The sequence below is a fragment of the Leptosomus discolor genome, chromosome 12, assembly GCF_034619465.1.
Source record: "Leptosomus discolor isolate bLepDis1 chromosome 12, bLepDis1.hap2, whole genome shotgun sequence".
In the NCBI taxonomy this organism is placed as follows: domain Eukaryota; kingdom Metazoa; phylum Chordata; class Aves; order Leptosomiformes; family Leptosomidae; genus Leptosomus; species Leptosomus discolor.
This window is the reverse complement of record NC_141402.1, coordinates 20,631,885-20,659,564: the sequence shown is the minus strand read 5'-3', so window position 1 is coordinate 20,659,564 and position 27,680 is coordinate 20,631,885. Positions and strand designations below refer to the sequence as shown.

The 27,680-nt window shown below is 37.2% G+C and overlaps 1 protein-coding gene across 1 annotated transcript in view; it reads right to left on the bottom strand.

Moving 5' to 3' along the window:
* The window catches only part of SPON1 (spondin 1), a 193,130-nt gene that overhangs the window by 124,898 nt on the left and 40,552 nt on the right, over positions 1–27,680 (bottom strand). Inside the window, exons 4-6 of the mRNA XM_086472291.1 lie at positions 9,234–9,307; positions 8,472–8,594; positions 3,337–3,485 (exon numbers count right to left, since the gene is read on the bottom strand). Coding sequence (XP_086328417.1) covers positions 3,337–3,485; positions 8,472–8,594; positions 9,234–9,307 — 346 coding nt within the window. The remainder of the gene's footprint in view (positions 1–3,336; positions 3,486–8,471; positions 8,595–9,233; positions 9,308–27,680) is intronic.

The window sequence follows — 27,680 nt, the reverse complement described above, 5'->3', positions numbered from 1 at the left end:
CCCCTTTCAAATTCTGCATTTGTTTCTGTCCAGGCAGTTTATCAAATAACATTGTTTTGCTCACATAACTCCTTTTCCATCCTGTGTTTGTTCATTTATAACCCCTGAAGTATAACGCATAAATTACCCTATTGTACACATCAACCGCTTGACAGCCTGTTTTAGTAAAACTCTTATGTGCTGTGGCTTTCCTTCCAGGCTGCCAGGAAAAGTTTAACAAAAAGGCTGATTAATTCCTTTAAGTTCTCCTAGATAAACAAACTACCAAACAAGTTTACAGTACCCAAGACCATCCGTGCAAAAATATCACACAGGCCCTTTACAGTAGCAACACAAATCAGAGCACTGGAAGGTGCTCGGTCAAGAAGAAAAGCTGATGATGATTCAGCAGTGTGTCCAACGGGGAGCAAGAACGTTCACGCTTGAGAATCTTTAGTTAATGAGACATAATTGCTAGGACGCTTCTTAACAAAGCTCTGTTTAAAGAAAGCCTTTTTTGATTTGTTTCATACATGGATGGCAAATTTTTAGTAATAATTCATTAAAATCATTAGATAGATTTTTTTTTTCTTAATAACACATTAGACAGCGTCAATGACACCAACGCCGGTTACATAAATATGTGTCTATAGGTTCATCTAAGAAACTGCACACAAACCAGCCAATTTCCCAGCCCAAGTCTGGCCTCGTACGAAGTGCATCACCGGCTGTGTGCATGCTGCAGGCGAGGGCCACAGCCCCAGCCCCGCACTGCTGCGCAGACAGCTAGGGCCAGGCACCAGAACTGAGCACAAAACCTGCCTGCCTTGTGTTTTCAAAAACCACAAAAGCAGCTTGGGAGGGCGATTTTGATGAACTGCATCCTCCCACCACCCCACAACAGAACGCTGGGAGAAAGACAGATAGGGGAAATAGAGGTAGAAGAAGAAGTGGAAAAGGGGGAAATGGGTGCTGAAGTAGGCAGGGGTATTGCAAGGGAGAAAGTGCAAAAAAAAAAGAAAGCCTGAATGAAATGTCAGCGAATTAGCTCCGGGCATTACTAGCTTTGCAGAACTTTACACCTCAGTATCTCTCAAAAATATTAGCACAGCTTAAACACATGATAAAAAGAAACAAAAAGTGAAATAAACTCAATAAAAATGTTACTGCGTTTGTTGATACGCTGCATTATTCTAGGTAATATCCTGTTATAAAACTAGTTCATTGCTTGAATTAGAGTGAACGTGGAGAATCAGGGGAACTACTGGAGGTTTGATGTAATCAGACAGGCCTTGAAATGAACTGTGACATCCATTCATTTAATGTGAGATTTCAGCAGGCCCTGAAATTGTAGCCAGTTAGCTATTTTGCGTATTCTAAAAGTCACAATCCACTCTGATTTGAATCCAGTGTATACATACATCTTTTTGCAAAGATGTGGCACATGACAAAGAACGCAGAATGTGGAAAGCAGAAAGAGTCATGATTTTCACTCATTTCCATATTCCCTTCAAATTCATTGCCTCTTCCACCAATGCTTGGTGTGACCTTGCACAACGACACCTCTACTTGCACTTCATCTGATACTCTTCCCATTCTCCTGCTGTTCCTGGACCAGACCTAATCTTTGTGCAGTTACCATTCTGATGTGTTTGTGAAGACTGTGCGAAGAAATTCTCTCTTTTTTAGTACAAAGATACTAATTAATCTGATTTTCTTTATTTCATGTGCGCCTTGATTTCCCAAGTAGGCAGCAAAAATTATAAATTACATGTGATATAAGGAATACTCTGCTATAATTTTAATCCCTCTGGGTTTATATAGCATTGCTAGGATAAAATCCAGCCACTTCTCAGTCACAATGCAAAGACAAGTTATCTAGGACCAAAACCTACTTTCTATTCCCAGGTACGCCAAACGTTTATTATAGAATAAAGAGAATAACATACCCATCATCACACATCCCCACCACATTCAACGTGTTTTTCCCCTTCATATTCCTTATGTATTCCTTTAATATATTAAATTATAAGCTATTTTTATTTTATTTTTCTTGGTTTGGGGAGTTTCTTGTCAAGAACAGTCGCTGTTCTTGTACTGTGTTTATATACACTGAAGCATCCCAAAACAGCAAATGAAATTTAGAATGTAAAGCCTTTTACTATACAGGTTGTCTTGTGGGCAAAACAGTCTCTGAGGTTGCAAACAAGCCAAAACAAGCCCTTTGGCTCGTGTTTTGCTGTCCCTTACAGTGTGCTCCTGATACCCCACCTGACTATTCTGCCTCAGACTAGGCCTCCTCCTCACTTGTATCACTCTCTCAATTCGGAGGGAAAGTCAGGAAAGCGGAATCAGATAGAGATTCCATTAAAACAGATCTGTCTTTAACTTTTCTGCCTTTAACTTTTCTTACTGGATACTGTCACTTCTGCTCCTGTCTTGTCTGTACAAGGCGATAAGCTGTTGGAGGCAATTTCTGCCTTCTCCCCCATGTGGAGCAATCATAACTATGTATTATATAGGCACTTACCACACACATACATCTACATAAAATTGTATGCATAGCTCTATTATATGTAATAACATTTACATTCTTTCTGTCTTACAACTGAGCTCAGTTTCCAGTGAGTCCTGAAATTTCATGACGGTAGACGTCCTAACAATTATCATCACCGTGTCCTGGTATATTTTATTTGGTTGCTTGTTACTTGACGTAACAAAATGAAAATGATCTATAAGCTATTTGAAAGATTGATTTCTATGCAGTTGAATCAATCCCCTGTAAGATAATACACTCGAAAGGCTCTTTTGCCCTTAAACCATAATCCTGATTCATCAAATTTTATTAGTGCAGTTGTGTAAATCTTTCCTGCTCAGCAACAAAAATCACCTTACTCTCCTGTGAGAGCATTTCTAACTTGAATGAATTTGCAGAAAATTGCAAATAAGGTGCTTACTAGGGAAAAAAAAAAAAAAAAAAAATATTACAACGTACTGTAAACTAAAAATCACCAGTTCAAAGAGGAATAACGCATACTGCTTGCCGTCTTCATGGTATTCCTTTAACAAACTCCAAGTGTCTTCATAATTAAGTCCAGCAAGATGAATTTTCCTTTTCTACCTCTGATTTACGCCTTGCATGGCACATAGTTTTTCTAAGTTCAGAATATTGCAACTTGTCCTTTCATAAACAAAAACTTTTGACAGAGGAAGAATGAGTCTAGAAAGACAGGCAGGTCTCATCTGCTTAACCGAAAACTAGCCAGCAAAATGACATTCACAGACACTGTCTACGACAAATCATTCACAGGCCAAGGTAGGATGCATTTTTTAAAGTATCCACTAAATTACACCTACTTGCTGTCGAATTTCTTCTTCCATCTTTACTGGGGACCCCAACTCTGCGACTTGTTTGACACCTTCACTAGCATATCCTCCATACTCCCAAAGGATGTAGTTCTTCGAGTGAGAACTACCAATGATTGCAGACCAGTGGTTGGTGCGTCCTTTTAGGGGGGAAAAAGAAAATCAACCATCAAGACAGCCTCAAAGCACAGTTCCTCATTTTTTATTAAAATGAAAGCTTTGAAGTGCCCAGTCTTCACCACTACCAAACTTTTGCATGTCTTGCACACTGTCAGTTCTCACTACATCAGTACACCAAATCTTTAGAGTAATAAGAACAAGCCAGTGAACTACAGAAATATGGCATAAAGTGTCAGTAATTATTAGATATAACAACACAGGCAGAAATGGTAAGAAAGATTGCATTCCAGCTAATCAAGCAGCCCCCCCCCCCAAACAGATAGGCTTAGTGTATTTTTCTTCACCGAAGACTTCACTCCTTTAGGAAGTTTAAGAATCCTTTAATTTTAGGTTTCCAAGTAAAATATTTTTGAGGGTGAAACCTGCAAGGGAAGACTTCAGTGGTCACTCAAATTTTTAACAATAAGTCATTTCCTTACTGACACACACTGGTTTCTAACAGTCCACTGGATTTGTGTTTGAGATTACCAGTGAAAGGTAGGTATAAGTGTGATTACACTATCATTAAATGTTACAGATTTTCATTTATAGCTTTGTGTCCAAACTTTGTCAGGCACAGAGCTATGGAGGGCTTACACCCAGAAACCTTCCCCAGCAGCTTCCTACTGAAACGTAGGTGAAACATTTGCTTTCAATGGGCAAATGCTCTCCAGCACTTCTTCCAGGAGACTTTTGAAACACTGGTAAAGATCTGCACTTATTGAGACTGACATAGCTGAATTTTCTGCTTCTGCATAAATTATATAGGTACCATGTCTCCTTCCCTCACCCTCACTCCAACCAGCCCCAAAGGGGTTCCCTTTAATTTAGGAAGGGAGTGAAGAAGTGAATTTTGGTGCTTCTGTATGCACTGAGTTTGCTTGCTGAAGTTTCTCATAGTGTAAGAGTTGTAGAGCTAGGCAAAAGGATTCCTGTTCTTGTTTCATGTCTTGTTAAACAGAAAAAGAAAAGAAAAAAAAAAAAAAGTAAAAGTTTAAAGAAAAAGTGTTAGAGAAGTCTGATGTCATTGAAAAGAGAATCAAGCAGAAATAAGGAGTCACAGAAGTCCCACAGTACTGGAAATAAAAATTAATTCCCTTAAGTCTCAAATAACACTCTGCAAAGATATGGGATTAAAGGAAAAGGATGAGAAAATGAATTGCTCACATAAGCAGACAGTCTGGAAACAGTGCAAAGAGCGTAGGAGATGAGGAAGACAGTATGATGGAATGAGGCAATATTTAACGTTTTTCTTTGCAATGCAAAAGGTAGAGAGTAGCAGCAAACAGGCTGAAAACTAGAATAAATGTATGAAAAAAGAATAATTAAGTAAACAAAAGGAATGCAAATTTAAGGTGTGAAAGGAGGGACAACAAAATTGAAAAAGACAGCGTAGAGAATTGAATAGATAAAGTTAGATGCAGGGCTCTAATCACAGGAAAATAGAAAACAGATTAGAAATAAAAAATGAACTCCAATGGTAGGGTAAAAAAACCTGGAAGCGTGTAGCAAGCAGAACAGATAGATGAGGAAGAAGGCCTAGCCACACAGGAAACAAAGCCACCATAGTTTCCCTAGTGCTAAACTTGGATCAAAACACACCTACTGAGCCCTGAGCTTGATGTTTTCAGACTCCATTAAAGCTAATGAGTAATTGAGTCCCAAATGGAGAAAAAACAAAAGTAAACCTCCTCCCTGCCCAGGTAATAGCTGAAGAGACTATAGCGTTAGAAGATGGTTTTTTGATTTAATGTGTAGTAATTTTTCCTTAAATATACCCTGTCACCTTGTCAAACCACAGAGAGATACTGCCATTCAGCTCCAGTGACGGGACCACCGGGTTTGCCCATTCTTTCTTCCTAGCGCACAGGTCTAACTACCTCGCAAGTCATAGACAGCAGCTTTCCCTGAAACACAATAATACTGACAATACTGAAGGAAGTTCCACATAGTCCCTACAAAAGAAAAATGCGTCACTACAGAGAGGAACCAGAGCGCCTTTAAGTCTTTAGTCAAATAAATAATGAATTGTTCAGTGTGCTCCAAAGCTCCTCACGCTCCCTCTCCTAAAAAGATCAAGAGCACCTGGTGTCTTTGCAACCAGAGCCCAGCCTCGTACACTAAACATCTCTTGCTGAAGATACTGGCTCTGTGGAAAAAGCAGCTGGCCCACCTACTTGCCCAAACAAACTGTTCGAAGTACACTACGTCTGCTCTAAACAATTTTACAAATCTGTAGAACATTTGCAAAGGTTTCACTCCTCACCTTAAAAGTCCCATTTTTTTTATCAGAATGAAGAGAACTCCATACAGTTTCTTAAACGTTTTCCTCTAAACATCAAAGAAACTTCTCTACATGAAATAATCTGAGCAGTACAAGGCTAGAGCTATTTTGCATTACCAGTCCAATCATCACTATCCAATTCTGAAGACAGCAAACAGAATACCAACAGCTTTCCAATGGTGTTATTTCACTTCCTTTTTGTACGAGTAGTTTCTCATTTTTTTTGTATTTTTGCATAAAGATCAAGGTGTCATCACAACATGAGAATGTACCCTCCGATATATTTCATAGACGCGCCATATCAAATCGTGATGGAGAGCATATATATTTCTGTCATCATATATGGGTGATACTGAGAGAGAATAAATGCTTTTAAGCCACAGGGCATCTGTAAATACAAATCTTTCTGACTGGCAAAATGTGATAGGAAATTTAATCGTTCTTCTTGAGCCAGATTTAATAACAAATTAAATACTCTGCTTCCACTACTCCAGTTATCGGGAGTTATGATACCTTGCAAAAATTACCTGAAAAGATTCTCACTTTTTTTAAGCCTTAGTTTGCAAATCAGTTTTTTTGGTTTTTTGGGTTTTTTTTTTTTTTTTTCAGTCTAAGATCCATGAAAGCAAATTGTGTTCAGAATTAGTTTTTTAACCCTTTCTACAGCTGTGGTACACTTCTCTCCATTCACTTCATGATTGGCACTCTCAGAACAAGGTTGTGTTGCAGTGGTTTCATTCTAAGCAATGTTTTATGGAGCATCTGGTAACTCCTAAACAGACAACTCTTCTAAATTTAATAGAACGGAGGTATTTTAATTGCACTGGTATAATAAGTGTAAAATTATTCTTAATCCATGGGATCTGTGAAAACCCCAAAATAGTTTCCCAGAATTAAAAGTTTTGCACTGTACCTTCCACAAACATTTTTGTGCGATAGCAAAAGAAAACACTTGATTTGGCAAAAGCAGTTCTTTGGAGAAAAGCTAAGCAACAGAGTACATATCATTTAGGGATTTTTAAAGCAAGTCAGAAGATAAGTTAAAGACTCAAAATATAAGTTATATGATCTGCTTTCTATTTCAGCCATACTGATGGTATAAAAGTAGAGCAGGATTTTTATGTGATGGCTTGGAAAATAATCAATGATCTACCACAGCCCATCATGAATAGCATTTATTTTAATGTAATTACTGCACAAGTTTAACATTTTAAGGAATAATGTCGATGACTAGTTTTTGTTTTTAACATCACTGCATCTGGATGAGATTGTTCTCAACTTCCAGAAACTTCAATGTAAACTCTTATCAGCTGTTATTACCATGGTTAATTCTGCTAGCATTATACGGTTATTTTTTCACTTTTACAGCTTATTAATTAACACACTAATGTAACTCACCACTTTGTATCTGGGCTGAGACAGCAGGCTACAGAGTCCATTACTGTGGCAAACTATTGCAGCAAACTGTTGAAACTTGCCATTTATCCCCAATATTACATCGTTAATTCACGGTAATTTCATAGTTTTCAATCATTTTCTCGTTCCCTATTTCTAACCAGCAGCTGAATCCATACAAATAATGCATATAAAGTGGGACACTCAGCAGATATAGAAATCATCCAATAGCCCAAAAAAGCATTCCTGCAATTGCTGGTTTTGGCTTATTTTATCTCTCATGTAGTATGCTGACAAAAAAAAAATAATTGAACAATGCTACATTCAACTTAAAATGTATGAGAGACTCAATATAAGCAATGTGGCTTAGACTGTTAAAACAGTGAGCTGACTGACACACAAGCCAAATTAGAGTTATATGATGATATTCTGACACTGAGAAAATAATAAATTAAAAAAAAAGAAAGTCGACATGTAGTTTATGTAATAAACATCAGCCACAGTCAACATAACAAAGTTTAAAGTCCACAAAGTGTGACTGACATTCTCAAATAATTTCCAGCCTTTATTGCCACAGACTGGAGTCAGTATGGAAAGAACAAACGCGTAACATACGTTTTTGTAGCTTCAGCTTTTTACGGTTACTTGGGTTATTGCATCAAGAATACTGGTTCTGTAGTTCAGAAACTTTAAAAACCAGAACAGGCAAAGCTCAGAATGTGCACTTTATCTGACTATTCAACCAACAAAGACAAAGAAGACAGAACATTCTAAGGTTTATATAACTAATGTCCTTGGGCAGCAAGATTCAGGGCTCACAAAAGCTAACTAGAATCTTTCAAAAGATTTTTGGAGGAAAACATACTGGCTAGATTGGCATGGTTGTAAACTCAAAATTTTAGTGTGTTGCTCATCCTTTGTGGCCTTTTCCTTAAAATTTCATTTCCTAGCTGTACGTTATAAGCCAATCTAACCTTATTAAAAAGAAAAAGCTACAAACCAAACCAAAAAACCCCACAGAAAAAGTAATCTTTCTCACGAGAAGGAAATCTTGAAAATGTGATCTCACACACCCCCCAGTTCTAAATGTCAGGCAAATCAATAGAATTCATTTGTTATGTATAGCATTCACAGAAAGACCCGTGGATTTTCAATACTGAACATTAGCAGTATTGGACACACATCGTAATTTACACTGCTGAGCTGCGAATAAGTCATGTGTCATACAACAAGCTCCAGCCCTCTTCACGGTCCCTAAATGGTACAGCAGTAAAAGAATGATACTCACGTGGAAAATCTTTGGGATGTGTTTTTTCTGACCAGTTTCCGTAAAAAGTTAGCCTGTATTTTGCAGTTCCACAGGCACAACAGTCTAAAATTGGTTTGTCAGTCACACCTTCTGAGGCTGAGTCTGAAAAAGCAGCAAAGTACACGTCAATAATGGTTACAACTCAAAACCAACAGATGACAACAAAGTTGCCATAATAAATACTCCAGCAAATAGATCTGAGTTAAACTCAGACTTTTCTGTTTATTTTTAAGTTGAGCTACACTAGACTGAACTAGAGCCCTGAAATACCTGGATCATATTTATAAATGGATGTAATGATTTAAATCTACATTTTTAAATAAGGAAACACTGCTATTTCAGTTTTCTTCAGAGTCAAAATGGATTTCTTTCTGGTTCTTATCTGGTACGGACAAAAACTCAGCTGATCTCTAAACACCATAGGCTTGAAATTTCTGGACAGACAAAGTGTATGAATTCTCCAGCGGAATGCAATAACCAACTTAGGTTTAGGAAAAGATGAAATAGCCCAGGATTTAATAAACAAACTGCCCTGGAGTTAGATTCACACAGAGACCAGGTAAAAAGGTGTGAATATCGCATCTAGGGGAAGGCAAGGAGGAACAGTATATGCAATAAGATCCCAAATTTGAACCTGGATGAAACTGTTCAAGGCCTCAAAATTTCAGTTTGATACAATGAGTTAAAAGCAATAAGCAGAACATGACAAGGAGGTCAGAAAGATGTTTTACTTCACCTTACCTTGTTCACAAATTTTTTTGGTGAGAGAACCCTCATCCTGAAAATAAATTATGCGCTTCTGCACAATACTGGCTCTATAAAGAAATAAAAAAAAGAGTTTAAAATATATTTATTCCTTAAAGAAAGACGAAAACGCATGATAAACTAGCAAAAGAACAGAACTGGATTGCTAAGACCTAGGCATAATTCACTCTTCTGACAATACATATTCGCAGTACAGGACTACAGATAGGATATTTTTATTTCGACTTGCATTTCAATTTCATTACATTTTACAGTAACTTGGAATGTTATTACCATTAGAGAAGTGATCACAGTCATACAGTGATGAAATGCATGATGGTCAACCCAATATTCAATATTTCAATCAGATCTTATATTAAAATACTGAAATTATATTCAATTTCAGAAAAACAGAACAGCTAAATCAAGCAGCTGTTTGTAGGAAATTATACGGCATTCTGAAGACATAAACACATCTGATGTATGACAGCAATTCCGTGCAAATATAGAAAACAGAAGTTAGAAGAAGAGCTAGCATAAGCTAAAGTCTTTAAAAGCATTTCAAAGGATCCAAAATACAAGCCACTTTAAATTTAATTACATTCAGAATATTTTATGAGATTTATAGTTCAAACAAAATTAAGTTTATAAGCCTTGGTTTAGTGGGGGACAGGGAGGCTGAATCTTAAAACAATACAGGGAAAACCAGAGTTACTGTGTGAATTTATTTTTTACAGCTGGAATCGTACAGTTGAAATTTAGCTAATTTTTAGCCTTCCATCTGAGAGACCATAAATTGAATTTTGCGTCGAAGATCTTCCAAGTCATCAAATCATCAAGACCAAGTTCTTACACATTTGTATTGCAACCACCATATGGTACATGTCAAAACCAATAATCAACTGGAAAATACGTTCAAATGGCTCAGGTGACCCCTTCCAGTCCTAAATAAAATTAACTAGCTTCTTTGACCATTTTTTAACTATAAAAATTTAATTCTCACGTAAACTTTATCTTCTTTCTATAAGAAAACTGAAATTGGTTAAATTCAGAGACATTCTTCGGACAGAGAGTTTTCTGAGGGGAACATGTTTTGGGAGCTGACACACTTCTTTGTTTACCACTAAGGGAGCACATTCTTCTCGTGACATTTTATACCACCACTTGCATTTAAAACTCTAATACCAAGGGCCAGACTCCTCTCTTACCTCAGCTTTACAGCATCATGGTTTATCTCCAGCCAGCAACTGAGCACCACACTGACCAGCAATCCGCCCCCCTGCCAACTCCCCCCAGTTTATACACTGAGCATGACGTTCAATGGTGTGGAATATCCAGGTGGCTACTCGGGGTCAGCTGTCCTGGCCGTGCTCCCTCCCAGCCTCTCGTGTACCTGCTTGCTGGCAGAGCACAGGAAACTGAAAAATCCTGAACTTGGAATAAGTGCTACTCAGCAACAGCTAAAACAGCAGTGTGTTATCAGCATCATTCTCACTCTAAGTCCAAAACACAGAATGTACCAGCTACTAGGAAGAAAATTAACTCTATCCCAGCCAAAACCAGGACTGACAGTCAAATACTTATCTTGATCTCACTGGAGTTATTCCTCGCTTATACCCATTGAAGTGAGAAGAAAAATAAGAATATATATACTTAAACTGTTGTAGTGATGTAAACCTTTCTTTGACAATGCCCCACCCCATAAAATTATCAAAAATAAGATCCAATTTTACTGTGCTTTCTTTGCTAAAATACAAGGTCAGAGTAGGATAGGAAGGAATCCTTTGCTTCACATTATAAAGCAGCCAGGAGAATAACTGGGTTTTGTAAAAATCTTAAAGCTAGATCAAACTGGAAAGGGTGCAGAAACTATCTTGCTCTCATCCTTAATAGGGCTGGCATCTTCTAAAGGAAGATGTGGTAACAGACAATACAGGTGACCAACCAAGGCTGTGAAAAAACAGCATGAAACAGAAGAGCAAGACTGACTTTCACAAAAAGCAAGGGCACGATCTGCCAGTGTTTGGTGAAGAGGAACTTCTAGGGCTCATCATCATAAAGGAGTATTTAGACTAGGGATAAATATGAGCCTGTAGCAAATAACAGAAAGTAAATGAAGCCTAAAGTTAGTTAAATCTGTCTTTTATTAATATGCAGATTGTCATGGGACAATTTAAATGGTGCCAGAATAGACCAACTAAGTATATGAGAAGCAGAATGAAAGCTTTCTGAGCAATTTCTTTCAGAGTTTCTAATGAGAAACAAGGGGAAAAAATAAAACAAACAAAACCACCAAACCAACTACTAGCAAGAATACGAGCCCAACGGCCAGCCTGTGGCAGCGGCATGCTACGTTAGTTGTTCCAGCCTTTGCATTCAAAACCAAAGACAACTTTAAAGACTTTTTAGATGCTACACTGCAATTGAGAACCAATACTTTCACACAGGCTCAGTGAAAGACATACAATTTTTGATAAACCATTAATCATAGTTTTTCAAACACTGTACTACAAAACTGGAAAACAGTCATGCAGGATGATTTATAAAATGCAAACAGCAACCTGAGCTGAAATGTGTATGCATTGTCACAACGCACATATTGTCGAGATGCTTTAATTTCCTATACACTGGCCAGTTACCAGCAGCCATTTTCCAGGACTGATACTAGTGCCAATAGCATCTTCCTTGATGTCCTGGATGATGGGATGGAATGCAACTGCAGCAAGTTTGCAGATGATACTAAATTGGGAGAGCAGTTGACATGCTGGAGGATAAGGTACTATTTAGACAGGCAGGTCCTGACAGACATGAACCCTATGAAAAGTCAAAGGCAAAGCCTTGCATATAGAATGGAATAATGCAGTTACAGCAGTACAGCACAAGGGATCTGCTACCCAGAGAGCAACTTTGCAGAAAAGGCCTTGGGGTCCCGGTTGACAAGCTGACCGTGAACCAGCAGCACACCACTGCAGTCAAGCAGCCTCCAGCCTCCTGTGTGGTTTCAGCAAAAGCTAAGGAACTAGTCGAGGAATGTGATTTCTTCCACTCTGTTTGGTACTTGTGAGACCACATCTGGAGTATTACAGCCAGTTTTCAGCTGCTCAGTTAAACACAGGCATTGCATTACTAGAGAATGTCCAGTGAAGGGCCATCAAGACAATCAGAGGAATGGAGCCTGTGATATCCGAGGAGAGGCTGAGAGAACTGGGTTCACCCAGTCTAAAGAAGAAAATGTGAAGGAAGGATCTTACTGCTTGTTGTCTTGAACTACCTATCAGAAAGGTAAAGAAGTGGTAGAGCCAGAGGTTTCTCAGAAGTGCATGGTGGTAGGATACAAGGCAACAGGCAAGTGGGAACACAAGATATGCCATCAGAGACAAGGAAAATATTTCTCACCATAAGGATGGTCTAAGCGGTCAAACCCTGGAACAGGTTGCCTAGAAAGGTTGTGCAATCTCCACCCCTGGAGATATTAAAAACTTGATCAGACACATCCCTGAGCAACCAACTCAACCTACCTGATGTAACAACACTTACTTCAAGCAGGCAGGTGGACTAAATGACTTCCAGAGGTCACTTCCAACCTAAATTATTCTACGATTCTGTGTTTTAAATACCATTTTAAAGAACAGTTTTTCCAAAGCTTACTTAAACCCCCAAAAACACACTTAGAAAATCTAAACAAGAAATCTGCTGCTTCATAAATGAGCTCCCAAATCTGCAGATAACAAAGATATTACGAGTGTTTAATTTAATAAGAAGCAGTTATTTTAGAAATAAAACATAGAAAGATTGTTTGAAGCCTGAAGTGTACTTACATTATTCTTTTTGCTGCAGTTAGCTTGTCACTGTGAAATACCAAGGGAACAGTTCCTGTTCTAACAACAAAACTTCACAGCTTTCTGAGTCACTGTCTCTTCAGCTGTGTTTGAAATTATATAGAGAGACGATAATCTAAATGGGAGTTTTGTTACTGATTCCAAGTAGAACAGGAGCGATATATTAGATAGCTGCATAAATACCGAAAGCAGACACACAACTTTACAAATACTCAGACAGAAACAATATTAAATTAATTTTAAAATATTCACTGTTTTAATAAGCAGCTTCTACACTGAAGACAGACCAAAGTATCTGACCAGTGTACGTGTCTAGTTTTTATCACTATCTTTTGTTCCCCCTCCCCCCTCTTTTTTTTTTTTGACATGTTGTATTCCCCTATAAAAGTTCTGATTTGGACTAAAGTATCTTTCCTTCAGTTCTGAGGTTCACAAAAACAGCTTAAAAATGTGATGGCTAACTTTTACAGAGAGGTAGGAAAACTTTTAAGAATTTACAGAAGGTACACATCTGCTTATCTGAATAACTCCTTCCTGCCACTTCCAACATCCAGTGTTGTCTGAACTTTATGGGAAGGGGAGTTCTGATTGCTTTCTATACGTATTAACGGATTTAAGTGGATCTTTAATTGACTGACTTCTCTCTTTGACTGTTGGCATCCCACAGAATAGATAAGAAAGAGGAAACATGAGTCCAAAAATCCATTTGTTTCCCATTATCTTCAAAGCGATGCTTTTGGATTTGTGTTAAAGCTTTTCCATCACTAAACTAAGGAGGAAAACCTTCTGCTACAGGCAGCACCTGCTTTTATTTAAAAATAAAAAACCTCCTAAAAACGTTACTTGTTATTTCTGTTTTGTAGTTCTCTCAACAAAATCAAGGAATATCTAGTAGCTTCTGTAATACTTCTTTTGGCAATACTACTTCACATGGTTGTAGTTTGGATACAAGCAGGTCAGAATCTCTGTCCTGTATCAGTTTGGTCAGACCACATCTGAGCATGAGGGGAGCAAGACCTGCCTTGGAATAACAAGGTCCCTCTCCAGCACAGTTCCACAATGATTGTACCATCCTGCTGTGAAAAGCTCTACCAAAGTCACATAAATTGCATTTGGGATATTAACAAACAGGAATTGTCATAAACCTTAAAAATTCTGGGCAGCCTTGGGAATGCTCCAAGTCACACCAGAAACAGAGTTGGGATTTTTTTTAATTTCCTTTCTTTCTTCCATAGAAACAGCTTTAAATCATCTTCCTTACTCTTTTTGTCAAACCTTAACATCAACAGAAATACTCTTATTTTAAATTGCCTCTGTGGGTGTAATGATGTGACAAAAGAAGTGAGGAAGAGGATCTATAAGAGTTGTTCCTGTGACATTTTTTAAGCTTACATCAAAACCATTAAGTACAATATTAGAGTTACATTCTAATAAAACAGGTTATGCCAGAGCTGGTGAGGATACCCTAAGCTTCATCTGGATATTCAGAAATAATCACAAACTACTGAGTTGCAGATAAGAAACTTTTTCTGCTCCATATTACTTATGAGTTAACCTTGTCTCGTCCTTCCAGCCACCAAAATTATTTTCTTTGATTATTCCATGCCTTACTGATTTAATTACATTATTATAAGTTGTTTCCCACCTCAGAAAGCTACTGAGAATGATTATACTTAACAGGATGTTAAGTTCATTTGCTTTTTTGGTTTTGTTGTCTTTTGGAGAGAAAGAATTTCTAAATGTGCCATTTACCTTACCACTAGAAAGTGAGGTAAAAACCATGGATTTACATCTGCTGTAATTTTGTTGGTGCTAGTGGATTTCGTAATTCTAATTAATTATTTGGGACCTTCTCATTTTATTTCCTTCTGTGTTGTCTTAGAAAGAAACAACCCTATGTTTCCGTCAAGCACTTACAAGCTCAGGAAATGTGCAAACTCCCAGAAGTTCACCAACAACTTTCCTTCTCTTTCTAATATTTAGGAGACCTATTAAAAAAAAATTAAAATTCCTCTGAAAGCATATGCAACACTTCCGTCATTAGATGCCCAGCAATTTTTACACTGGTAGGGTATTTGACAACTACAGTCTTCAAAATAATTTTCAGCTACGAAACTGTGCTCAGTCTCACCAAAGAACAAGGTCTATCTACACCAGAACCTAATTTTGTCATCAGCCATCACTGACAAAGGTCAGTACTATTAAAAACTTCCATGAAATTATTTCTTTCTTGATGCCTAACTTAGAAGCTAACACAGATGGTGAGGGTTTAGTTGTAGCTTTGTTGGGTTTTGTCGGATTTTGTCTTTTGTTTGTCTTTAAGTAAGTTGTTAACACAGTTTGAGCACACCAGCCAGACCTGATACTTGATGTTGGATAAAACACAGTAATGTTAATGTGAAGTTTATCAACGTTGCCATAATTCAACATTTACATCCCTGCACAGAGTGAGTGGCTTTTCTCTAATAGATTAAAAACAGATGAAAAATAATAAAAGGTGCTCACTTTTAAAAAATTCAGTGCATATATGTACACCAGAATACCTTTCTTCAGTTTTACTTTTCAACATTTCACCCATACCAGCAGAAAATATAATTGAGAAGACCCCGCAGCAAGAGCAAGGTACTCTAAACTTGTCTCACAAACTTGCTTTAGCTTCAAAATCCTTTTGGTTGTCCTTCATATCATACTCAGGTCTACCATCACATGCATACACAGGAGCTCACTGACTTCAGGACTGATTTGGCCATCATATATAATACAACAAAAAGCTCTAAGGGAAAACACAATTACATATGCTGCTATCTTGTATTTGTCCCCAGAAAATCTCTCTGTTCTTTGCTTGAATGGCCACAAGACATAAATATTAAATCTAAAATCGTCAGGATAAAAACTCATACTGACAAAATCATTTCTGACACGTACGTTACACCTATTACTTGCAAAAAGAAGACAAAAAAACCCACCAAAGGCAAAAAAGATGAAAGAATGAGTTTGCCTAGGACTCTCGAGAAAATTTCACATTGCTTAAAGCCCACTGCTATTTGTGGGTTGTATCCTTACCAGATATTTTGCTCGCCACCATTTTTCGTAGCAAGCACTATCTCCCTGAATTTCAAAACTAAGCGTTACGAATTATACTGTAAAGAAAAGTCAGGAAAGTTTGTATATGACTGGATAGCTGGAGGGTATATTTATTTCATTATTCTAAGTACTGTTTTTATATAGTAGGTGGAAACAATCTATCAAACTTGGGAGTATAGTTTTTATCAAGCTAGTGAGCCCAAAGCCATATTACTCGATAGCTACATTAATTAAGCTAACTTCTGATAAGAACCAATGCCAAGCACTTGTGTGTTAACCAAAAAAAAATCCTGAAATCAAAATGAAAAATGAAAACAAACAAAAACTTAGCAAGCATTGTTTTATTTCTGCTTAAAAGGTCTATGCAACCTGTATGACACTCACCCACTTGCACAGGGAACTCAAAGACTTGATTCCTTTGAGTGTTCAAGAGAAGCAAGAAAGAGGCCACCATGGCCCCATCTTCAGTCTGTAGCCTGCTTTACTGACGCCAGGATGTTGCAGAAAACAAACCACACGGGCAAATACCACATTTCAAACCCTCCCACATGGGCTACTCTTCACCAGTCCTCAAGTTCCTTGCTGTCACTACTTGACCCCTGTTGATTTTGCCATTATTGCACAGCAAGTGTGGACAGCTGTGACGCAGTAGAAAGTGTATCTGCCCTTTTACAATATTTCTTTCAATTTTTATAACCTACTTGTATTCCCTTCCCCTCTTGAGCCACCTTCCCCCACTCCAGGTTGGGGCGGGTGATTAAAAAAGCCCATTTTTTTGGTATATTGTATTAAAAAAGCAAAATAAGTGAAAGTTAAAACATCAGCATGAGTGCTCAGATAATGAAGCTTGAAAAAAATTCCCCAAAACTTCAGAAAAAATGTTCTAAATCTTTAATATTCTTAGGGGATTCAGGAAGGAAGAAAGAAAATTTGTAGATAAAAACAAACTATCAGAGCTGTCATTCTCCAACTATTGTTTTGGAAGAGGTGTCAACTAGCAGTATACTGAAGTTATATTTTAATGAGGAAATTATTTGCTTGTACAGGCAAAAACTATATTTCAAGAGCAACATCCTAACTGGGACCACCCACCTGTAAAATACTGATTACTGGGTATTCTGTAGCAGGATTCCAAATTGGAATAAAGTATTTGATGTTTTCAAATTCAGAAAAATCTTCACCTCATTTCAGTTGACAGGAGCCTGAGCGTTAAAGCGCCACAATTAACAGAACAAATTAACACCCACTGAAACTAAGCTAACTTGATTTGACATTAAAATGCTTAATACTACTTCTTAAGAGAGACCTTAATACTATGAATGCATTTGCCTAGGGAAGCTCAATTTTGATGCAGTACCTTTAGTACTTGAGGTTAAGTCTGACACCACAAATCCACTGGGACTGGATCTGGAACCATCAGAAGAGACTTGCCATTTCCTTAGTGCCACTGACACATGCATTTCAGCTTTCAAGAATTAATATCTGTAACAACTGAGCCTCTTCTACCTGGGCTTTTCTAAGAACTTCCACTGACAGCTGAGATTGCAACCTCCTGAACATTCAGACAGCTAATGCCAGGAGATGCTGGTTGTCTACGCTGAAAGATACAAGTGCAGAGAAATAAAAGAAAAGGAAGGATCAATACAGATAAAAGGGTTGAGATCTGTAACTTTTCCTTTTCTCATTCTAACAGGACAGTATGGGAAGAAGGCACATCCAAATTGTATTTGAGAAATAGCTGAAAGACCACCCTGCTCATGGAACACATAATTATCAAAGAATGATCAAATTAATTCATGAAATTATTCTACATCATTTGGGAGGCTTCCCCCAAGCTTCTCCTCTTACTCTTTGTTCAACGCCTGCTGTAACAAGTTGGTGGCTGAGGACAGCGTTAGGGTAGCGTCTCTGGTTTGTACAACTGTTCTGGTTGCAAAAATTAGTTACAGTAAGGGTTTGTAGCAAACATTTTTGCAAAACTTTGGTACACAGGTTTTTGACAAATACAACGGCAGGGAACATGTACAGCAGGGTTTTTGCTCTTCCTGCTTCAGCCCTAAGAATGCCAAATTCAATATGACCTTTCTATGTCTGATTAGCAGCCACACCAGTAGCACTGGTAGCCGTTTTTCTACAACAGATTAAAAAACCAAGCTGGCCCCAGTAACCTACGAATACATTAAAATATCAATACCAGAGCTGTACTCTTTAGTCTATGTTTGGGAATGCTTAGCAGCTGCTTGGACAACACAGAAAATGAAATATTCACATGTACTGCCCCTATCTTGATGCAAATAAGATGTCTCCTTTAAAGTATATTTTGCCAGGATCATTGACAGGAAGCGCAGAGCTTCCAGTACTTCTATTGCTCTATATCTATAGATATCAGTATTAATGAACCACAGATTAACCTCAGAAACTTTCCGTAACCTGATCTTTCACTGTGCGCTAATCAATACAGGAACAGAAGGTCAACACCCAATCACTTACAAACAACACCTACACGTCGATTGAGAAGATTTTGAAGGATTTCAGTACAAAATTACAGCACAAATCACCTTTGGTTCACTGGTAGAATTTCAAAGTACGTTAATGGAAATGGTGCCCAGGGCATGCATTCCTTGAACCTGAATGGGACAACATACAAGGAACACTCTAAGCAGGTCAGCCCAGCAAAGAGACTACAGTAATCCTTGAAGTTTAAAGACAACAAAAGGCTAAATTGGTTGAGAATCAGATTACTGTGTGAAGGGAGCATGATACTGAATGTTTGATTAGGTTAGGAGAGGGTAAAGGCTGGGTGACATCTATTTTTGAATAAGGATTGGTGCAGAAGAGATTTATAATGGGAATTGCCACAGGGATCAGTTGTGAATTAGGCGTCTAGAGGCTCAATGGAATAACTGAACAGGGTGATAAGGGAGATTCATCAGCTAAAGCAGCAGCAGACTGGGACACATAAAGTAAACAGTAACGACTGTTACTAGAGCACAGCAGAAACAAAAGGACCAAGAAAGTAAATAGAGAAAGAATTGCTAAACACGCTACGTGAAAATCAGAAAAATACTGTCAGGGTTAAGGAAATAGTGATGTTGAAAGGTACAGAAACAAGTGTTATGAAATGGATCAAAAATTGTCTAAGACATGCACAGGAAGGGCAAGAACAAAACCTAGTCGTACCTCTTTGCTGCAGTAGTGGGTTGTCAGACTGTGGATGTGATTACACATAGATTATACACATTAGCTCCCCAAAACAGTCTGGGGTCATGAAACTCCTTGGAAGTGACTGATGCGTACTTAAGGTGGTTTGAAGCCTTTTCTATAAAACAACATACAACAGCAGGGGAGGAAAACACCCCAACAGTATCAAGAAGCCTTTTGCCTCTGTGGGGCTCCTGAAGTCTTGGTGACCCGCATAAAGGTCATCATTTCATGGAGGAAACGATTACAACTATGCTTAAAGGACGAGGGATTAAGCAAAAGCTGCACAATCTGTATCTCCCTCAATCATCAGGACAAGGAGAGCACATGAATAGAACTATTAAAAGGAGCATTGAGAACAGTAGTAAGTAGTAATGAAAAGGATTAAGATGATAAATTAGCCTTCGTATTAGCAACTTTGAGAAGCAGACATAGACCAAGAACTGGAATCCAGCCCTACCAAGTTTTATTTGGAACAAAAGTGCAGTTAATTAGGTTCTTAACTTCATCAGAAACTCCAAGAGGGAGATGTTTCAACGTGGATAACTAAGATACACTAAGTGCAATTAGAGGTAGAGGAGGAAATAGAGCAAGGGATCGGACATCGTAAAGACAAGCAAGGGTGCTCCTTCAGAGGTGTGTATGGAAATATGTGAATCAATTATGGTTTTGAGACTGACATCCAAGCAGTGCAATTTAAACTTTCCCAGTAGTTGATTTAGATTTTGAAATGGAAGCCACAAGGAAAACACATCTCCTGATCTTCAAGACAAAAACATAAGGTACACCTATCTGACTTTGCTTTTTGTAGCGGGCCGTCATTTGCTCCCAGAACGCTCAGTCATTTACACAGAAAAAGTACATGGTTTGAAAATTCACACACAATTGTCAGATACACTGGTGTTGAAGATGTTTTAAAATCCTAGATATGCCCTGCAATCTTATGCTGCTGGTGATTGCGAGATGGTACTCTACTGAAAACTGACCAACCTTCTAGTGAAATCGATTACAAAATTCAGTTTCACTTAATCAGAAATGAATCACAGCCTGAATTTCTTCTGGTGCATATGTAGCCACTGGAAAACTAGAAAAGTATAAGGACAGCACTTAAAACTTTATTCTTGCTGAGCCAAGTGACTTACTGATAAAGACAATGCAGAAAACACATATCGGAGTATCTTCATGAGTTTACCTTTATTTTATTTACTTGCCTGAATACATTTAGTATTTTGTGAGTAGAACTACATGTGGCAGAAATATAGGCTACTACTACAAAACTAGGAAGAATGAAGAGCTATTTGTTTTTCTTCACTATATTGAAGACACTGTTTTGTCCAAGATTTATTCAGAGAAATTAGATAAATATCTGTTCATTAGTATTTGTTATCTAAATTAACTCTGATGAACGAAACAATTTCTTTATGAACCATCATGAAATTGTGGCACCTCAATACATGGCATCATCTCTGCAGTGTGGAACATTTTTCTGTTTTGTATACGAGTTCCTTGTCTCATCATATATCTACTTCAGCAAACAACTGCAAGGCAATTGCATCATGAGAGAGCACACTTTTTTCTATGAACAGAACAAGTGCATATTCCATTTTCACAGAAATCTACAGAAAGAAACATTATAATAGGTAATCTGTAGAATTTAAATGAGTTGTTGGTGCATATTAAGCATATCACCAGGCTACATACATTGTCTGTGCATCAAGCGAGTGTCAAGCTCATTATCCTCCTAATGAACAGAGCTGATTCCTCCTCTAGACTCAGGCCCCTATGTCTACAAGCCTATCCTTTCTGCAGCAAATGAAAACCCAGAGACCATTAAAGAAATCAAGTGTGCTTTCTGTTGCTTTGCAAGACTTTAAACTACATTCTGCTGAAGCAGTGAACTGCTTGAACAACAAATCCATTTCTTCAGGATTGTGTATCAAATGACGGCCCGCTGTAAGAAGAGGCGCAAAAGGCATTCAGACTGCTACTGTTTGGATAGCAAAGACACTTAATGAAAGTCTAATGAAGTAGAAAAGCTAGAAAAATCCGATTACTGCAAGGGAAAGAAAGGAATGGCCCACACAATTATTGCTTGAATTTAGTATTTCAGTCCTTTCACAAATCCCTTCAAAAAATTGTCAAACAAGCAGAAAGACAGGAAGAATCAATTCTGCAGTGAGTTTACAGGAAAACCAATTCTTCTTCTAGGTGTTTTTTTTCCCTTCATAATTTCTAAAGAATTGCAATAATACATGTAGCTGCTCCTTTAAGGAAACAAATCAAAATTTATTTTGTGTTGCTTCATATCAGACAAAAGAATCAAGATAAATACGTTGTTCAGGTTCCAAGACACCTATGTATATAATATGTCACTCTTGGAGATTCTCCAATTGATACATTTAAATCTACATGAGAATTTAAATACTATTCAATAGAAGTAAGGATGGCAGAATCTAACACTGTTAATTCAGCCATTTGCCTTTCATACTGAAATATAACTGTGCTTGAAATTTTACTGTAAAATGCGCTACGTAGAGCTGTTCTAGATTTTTGTGGGCATGCAGACATTCCGCAAATATTGAACTCAGCACGCTAGAAAAATTTTGCTAACATAGAAAATTTCATACAAAACGGCACATCCAATATAGCTTCTTAAATTTAACTGCAGGTTTACTTATATACCCTCGTAGAAACACACGGTCTTGAAATACCTGAACAGATTGTATTATGAAAGAGCAAATGACCAGTAAGACATGCCACCTTTGTGACTGATTTAAATTAGGCCTTGTAACATCTAAGAATTGTCAAAGTATTGTAGGATTGAGACCACACACTGCTAATTTCAACTCCCTTAACTGGGCCTACAGACATTTTGAATAATGGATATTCTAACAGCATATTTGATTAAATCTGCCCAGTCACTGGGCACATACCGGATAAAATAATTGGTTACTAAAATTAAAAATGATACACATTCTATTACTTAGCTTTTTCATTATCTCATTTCATCATTACGGGACCCAATTCGCCCTTCATTTTTGTTGATGTGAAGTAAGAATCCCATTATATTACAGTAAACAATGTTATGTTTGTAGGACAGTGGGCCCACTGGTACCCTGGTTTTAATGCAGAGACAAAAATCTCTTTATCTGTAACCGTAGAAATACCATGACATTTTGATTAATATTTTTTAAATGTAGCATACTACATTAAAACAACACCCTCAGTTCCTGACATAAGGCAAATGACTACCTTAACATGAGTGATGATGCATTGAGAAAGCTTAATTTCAGTTCATGTGGTTATAAAAAAACCTGTAATAAACAGGGGTTTTATAATAAATAAAAAAATAACAGTAATAAAAATTAAACCACTTTTGATGTCATCAATAGTGACTCTGCTTTAGGTTTTGAAAGGAAATCAGATTATGACCATCAGGATTATTTCTGTTCCTTTCTGTTTCCCCTCAAAAATTGACATCAGCATTGAAGTCAAATTAAACATCTGTTTGTAAAATAAACTGGAGTGCTACTGACAGCTGCTGCTGAATGTCAAATGTTCTACAGCTGTTGGGCTCCTAAGTTAGCAATTATTTTCATTTACAAACAGCAAACAACAAGAAAATGATGGAGTCTTTTTTATTTCATCCCACTCCTTGAAATTTATGAAAATACAGGCTCTACGAGAGACCTAGCCAGAAAGAAATCAGAGTTTACTGTTTTCCCACTCACTGGGAGCAAAATTCAGATAAAATCAGATTTCAGTGCAAGAAACTTCACAGAACTTTCCTCTTTACATGAGTTAAATCCTTTCGCATTTCCTCTCCACGATATGTAAATAGATGTAATAATTCTTTGAGGATTTATCCTTCTCCAACACAAATTTTGTCAATAAAAAATACTATTGAATAAAAACATTTTCTTGATTTTTCATACATCTTTTCAGATTTGTAAATACACAGCTAAATCAAACTAGCAGATTTTTTCAAAATTTCATTTAAAATGCTTACATATTAATTATATTAGAATTAGATGGCAGGTTTTTTTTAGACAGCAGTGTTCATGTGTTTAAAACAAACAAATTTGCTCTTTCATATGTTTAGAACTCAGCTGGAACTCACTGAAGAGTTTCAAGTTCAGTGCAGTTATGTGTACATCAATATTTTCATTAATAACTTGAATGATGGAATAGAGAACTAGTTACTGACTGCAGACAGCATCAAGCTGTAATTAAATAATGTTGAACACAAAGTCCTAGTTTTAGATAAGAGTAATTATTTGCACAAAGACAGAAAGGAAAAAGCCAGCAAGAGAAGTATTTGATAGCAGGATGAAGGAAGTCTGGTGTATCAGAAATTGAATGCAAGTAAACTTTACTCTCATATGAAAAACAGCAAATGCTACAGTGGAAGCACTTTCTCAAAGACCGTGTGGAGTCATGCAAGGCATCCGTAGGATTACAATGCCAAGTTTGGGTTACCACAGCTCAAGGATATGGATCATTTGGAGAAAGTTCAGACAAGACTAATGAGAACAATCAGATATCTAGAAGGGGAAAATGATTTAAGGAGCTGGGCTTGAGTAGCCCAGAGAAAAGAAGACTGAAGGCAGGCATGAGTTGAAAAGAGGCTTACAGCACCTGAGAATAAGGAGCATCAGAGGAATCATTTTAGCAAAACAGTAGCCATGACAGGTAAGCATTGGCACCCCTTCCTTATGGGGACTGCCAAGGCTCAACCTTTAGGAAGAACAGAGGTGGACAGGGGCAGACAGTAAAAGACTTGGGTGTTTCACCAAAGTCCCTTCTAACTTCATTTGCTATGGCCTCCCTACTGATCTTCAAGTTTTGGATGAGAAAGTAGAATTACTAGAAAGCACTATACCCGACTCGCTACTTCGTGTGATTTTTCCAAGTGCGCAGTTTAAACACATAGTAAGTATCCCTGAAACCCTGTTGAGAATCTAGAAGGACCAAGAAAATTGGCATGTTTAATTGTTAATGAATAAAAATAAAAGTTTCAAATATCCCATACATCTTTGCTAAGTACCAAATGAGAATTCAGTTGACTTCTGATTACTTCTATGTTTGAGTTTGTGTCAACTGTTAACCTTAATAATTAATCTTAATTGCAGTATTTGCCCAGAAAGTCTGGAGAAAAAGCAATGATTATCAAAGAGAGAAGTGATATCAGTGTCTTATCATAAAGTATGTTGTCCTTTTCTAATGTCTGCACTAATTTCCTACCCCACTGCACATCAAAGGACACAATTTTTTATTCTTTGTAAAACAGCTTGTTTTACGAAAATACAAGTATTTGTGCAAAGTAATAACCATATGGACCATTACTGCACATTACTTCCGTTTACTACAAAATGTGCCGTAACACTGTTGGGTTTTTTTAACATGAAATTATCATATGCGTTTTCAAGGTACAGTGTGAATCAGTTAAAAATATTATCTTCCATATTAAAGCCATAACTATATTTCCCCTACCACTAGAGCAAAGACTATTGTCCTCTCCTTACTCTTTTTTCCACATTTTCTATTGCTTTGCAGTCCTCAAGGAATAAACCCATGTTTCAGCAGCAAAACCATTAAGCTGCTTTGCAACACTACGCCTTTGCTAACAAAACAGCATATGAATGAATCTAGCTAGATTTTATAGGATTACTATATTAATTGTGCTGTAAAAATGATTATTTAGAAGAACAACAAAATTACAAGAAAATCCATTTACAACACCTTCCAAATCCTTGTGCTTCCATTGTGAAGTTTGAGAAACAAATCTGTGAGAAGATGAAAGTGAAGTGGATTTTTGTTTTAAATGTAGATGTGTTTAGTCAGTAGATCCAGGGGGCTGCTGCTGTATATATTAAAATGCAAATATGCATTTTTACAATCTAATATTAGAGCTGCTATAAATATAGAAGCTGTATAGAAACGCAGAAGGTTATTATTCCTTCCTAATGCAAGTAAACTCTCTGTGGGTGTTTAGCCTAAAAAAATGAAATATAGGGCTGTAAAGTTTAAGTTTTTGTCATATTTGTTTTGTAAAAAAAGTTAAAAAAAAGCTCTGGACAAAGAAAACTTTTAAATCCTTTTTAAGGAATTAGATTAGTGCAATACTAACATACAACCTTTTCTATCTTGCAGTGTTTTATAAAGAGTCACTGGACTCTGGTCGCTTTTGAGAGAACAGAAAAGGCATTGGAAAATCAGCCGAGCTGTATATGATAACCCAGTGTGAAGGATAGGAGCGGACACAGATCACTTCCAATCCATGCCCCTAGCCATTCAAAGCTGTGCACATTTCTGTTACATCAACTCCTAAAAGTGAAGAACGTGGAAAAAAAATGAAAGCAAGTCAAAAGAATTGCATATGGAAAATTAGCACATTTTCTATATATCAAAGGTTCTATTTGTTCTAAGGACTGTTAGGATGTATAGAGACTATCTTAATTGTCTAGAAATTCATAAAGTATCTACAAAAATATTTTATCTAAGCTATGCACAAAGAAATATTAAGCTATACTGCTATTATGTCTATCAAAAATGAAGTTCAGAAGCCACTGCTGTTGTCATGTGGTATTTAACTGGAAGATACAGATTTATTTTTTTTAAAACCATTAGTACAGGAATTTTGATCATTTCTCTGCATGCAAAAGACTCATTAATTCTACTGGGAAAATCAGTATAACTATTTATAATATGAGAACTGTTATCTTCTGTTGTTTCATAAAGAGCATATAATTGCTACTGAGAGCTCTTGCTAGGCAAGGAAGGCAGATTGTTCTCTATTTTTCCTTGGCTATTGTATTTAGTCATAATGGAAAGCTTTCAGTAAATGCTTTATAACTGTGCTCAATTGCTCCAGTATTACTGTTCTAATAAACAGTAAGGTAAAATTGTTGACACGTAAGTATCCGGACAGTCGCACGGGCAGACTGGAAGTATAAATGGAAAAGGCTGAATAACAAACTTAATATCCAATTCAAACGAGCAGGGTTCTTTTGTCGTTTGTTTTTACACTTTGAACATTTAGAGGGATAATTTTATAGTGAACTCCTTATAGCTCTTCAACTATGTACTAGTAGCTTGTCTGCTTCAAAATAAACTGATTTTTCAATGAGTACAAATCCATTAATCTCTTTTAGGATTCAGGAATCCTAAAAGAACATGTAAAATCATCACATTTCACATGTTTTGTAACAAATAGGATTCATTTAAAGAATATATCCCATGTAAAGCATTTAAGGAAACACCCAATTAGGGATATTGAAAAAGACTTGAGCTATACATTACTCAGGTAAGTATCCCAAAAAAATCAAGGAAAATTGCATGTATTGGGGTAAATACAGCCTAGCAAAGAGAATATTTTAGTGGTGAGAGCATCAGAGAGGAGCAAAGAATCTACTTATACTGCTTAATCACCTTAGTCTAGTAACCTCAGTGACTTAAAACCTTGCCCCAATTCTCCTCCCTCTGCCACCTCACAGACACTGATGAGGAATTTGGGACAAGCCTGAAAAGTAACACGCAAATTTGTCAGCTGTAACTGTACATCATTATTTTTTCCTCATTGTTTTCTAAGGTTCAACTTTGCGATCATCTATCAGATGTTGCTGTTCTATGACTAGCAATAATTTCAGAAGCAGCACTGTAGCTTCCACCCACTTAAAGGAGTCTGACTGATGCAGAACCACTCTGTAGCTCATTGACAACTGGAACTTCTTTCTGGTAGGAGTAAATTTGTGCAACTTGGTTTTGTTATAAAGAATTGTAGTATCAACACTTCAGTAAGAGAGATTAACTGAAACGCATTTCATTCTGACCATTTCAATTTGGCATTTCTGATAAACACATTTCTTAATGCAGTGTTATTGAGTTGCTCATATATTAATTTACACACCACAGGGCTGCTCTTCTGTTTTGTGGCGTCTGTTATCCAGATGCCTTGTGCTCTGTTTCTGGCCCAAGGACTCCCCAGTTGGATCTCACCATAAGTTTTGAGAGTAGAGAAGAGATTTGGCTGCATATCAAGACAGTTTCAGTACATATATGTAGTTATGAACTCATGGGGGTTTGTGACATGTAGTTCCTTTGCATTTGGCTCTTCTTTTAGTCTTTCCAACATCACATTTCAGGGTAGTGTTTATTCAGAGTGAGATGCCAAGCGACCTGAATGAACATAATGCTTGAAGTTACAAGAAATCAAGAAGTACATGTTCAAAAAGCTGTACCTGGAGTTCATTTGCCCTCAGAGCTTTGAAGGCTTGAGAGCGAGAGGACTGCCAGAATCCACACAGAGGTTGGAAACTGA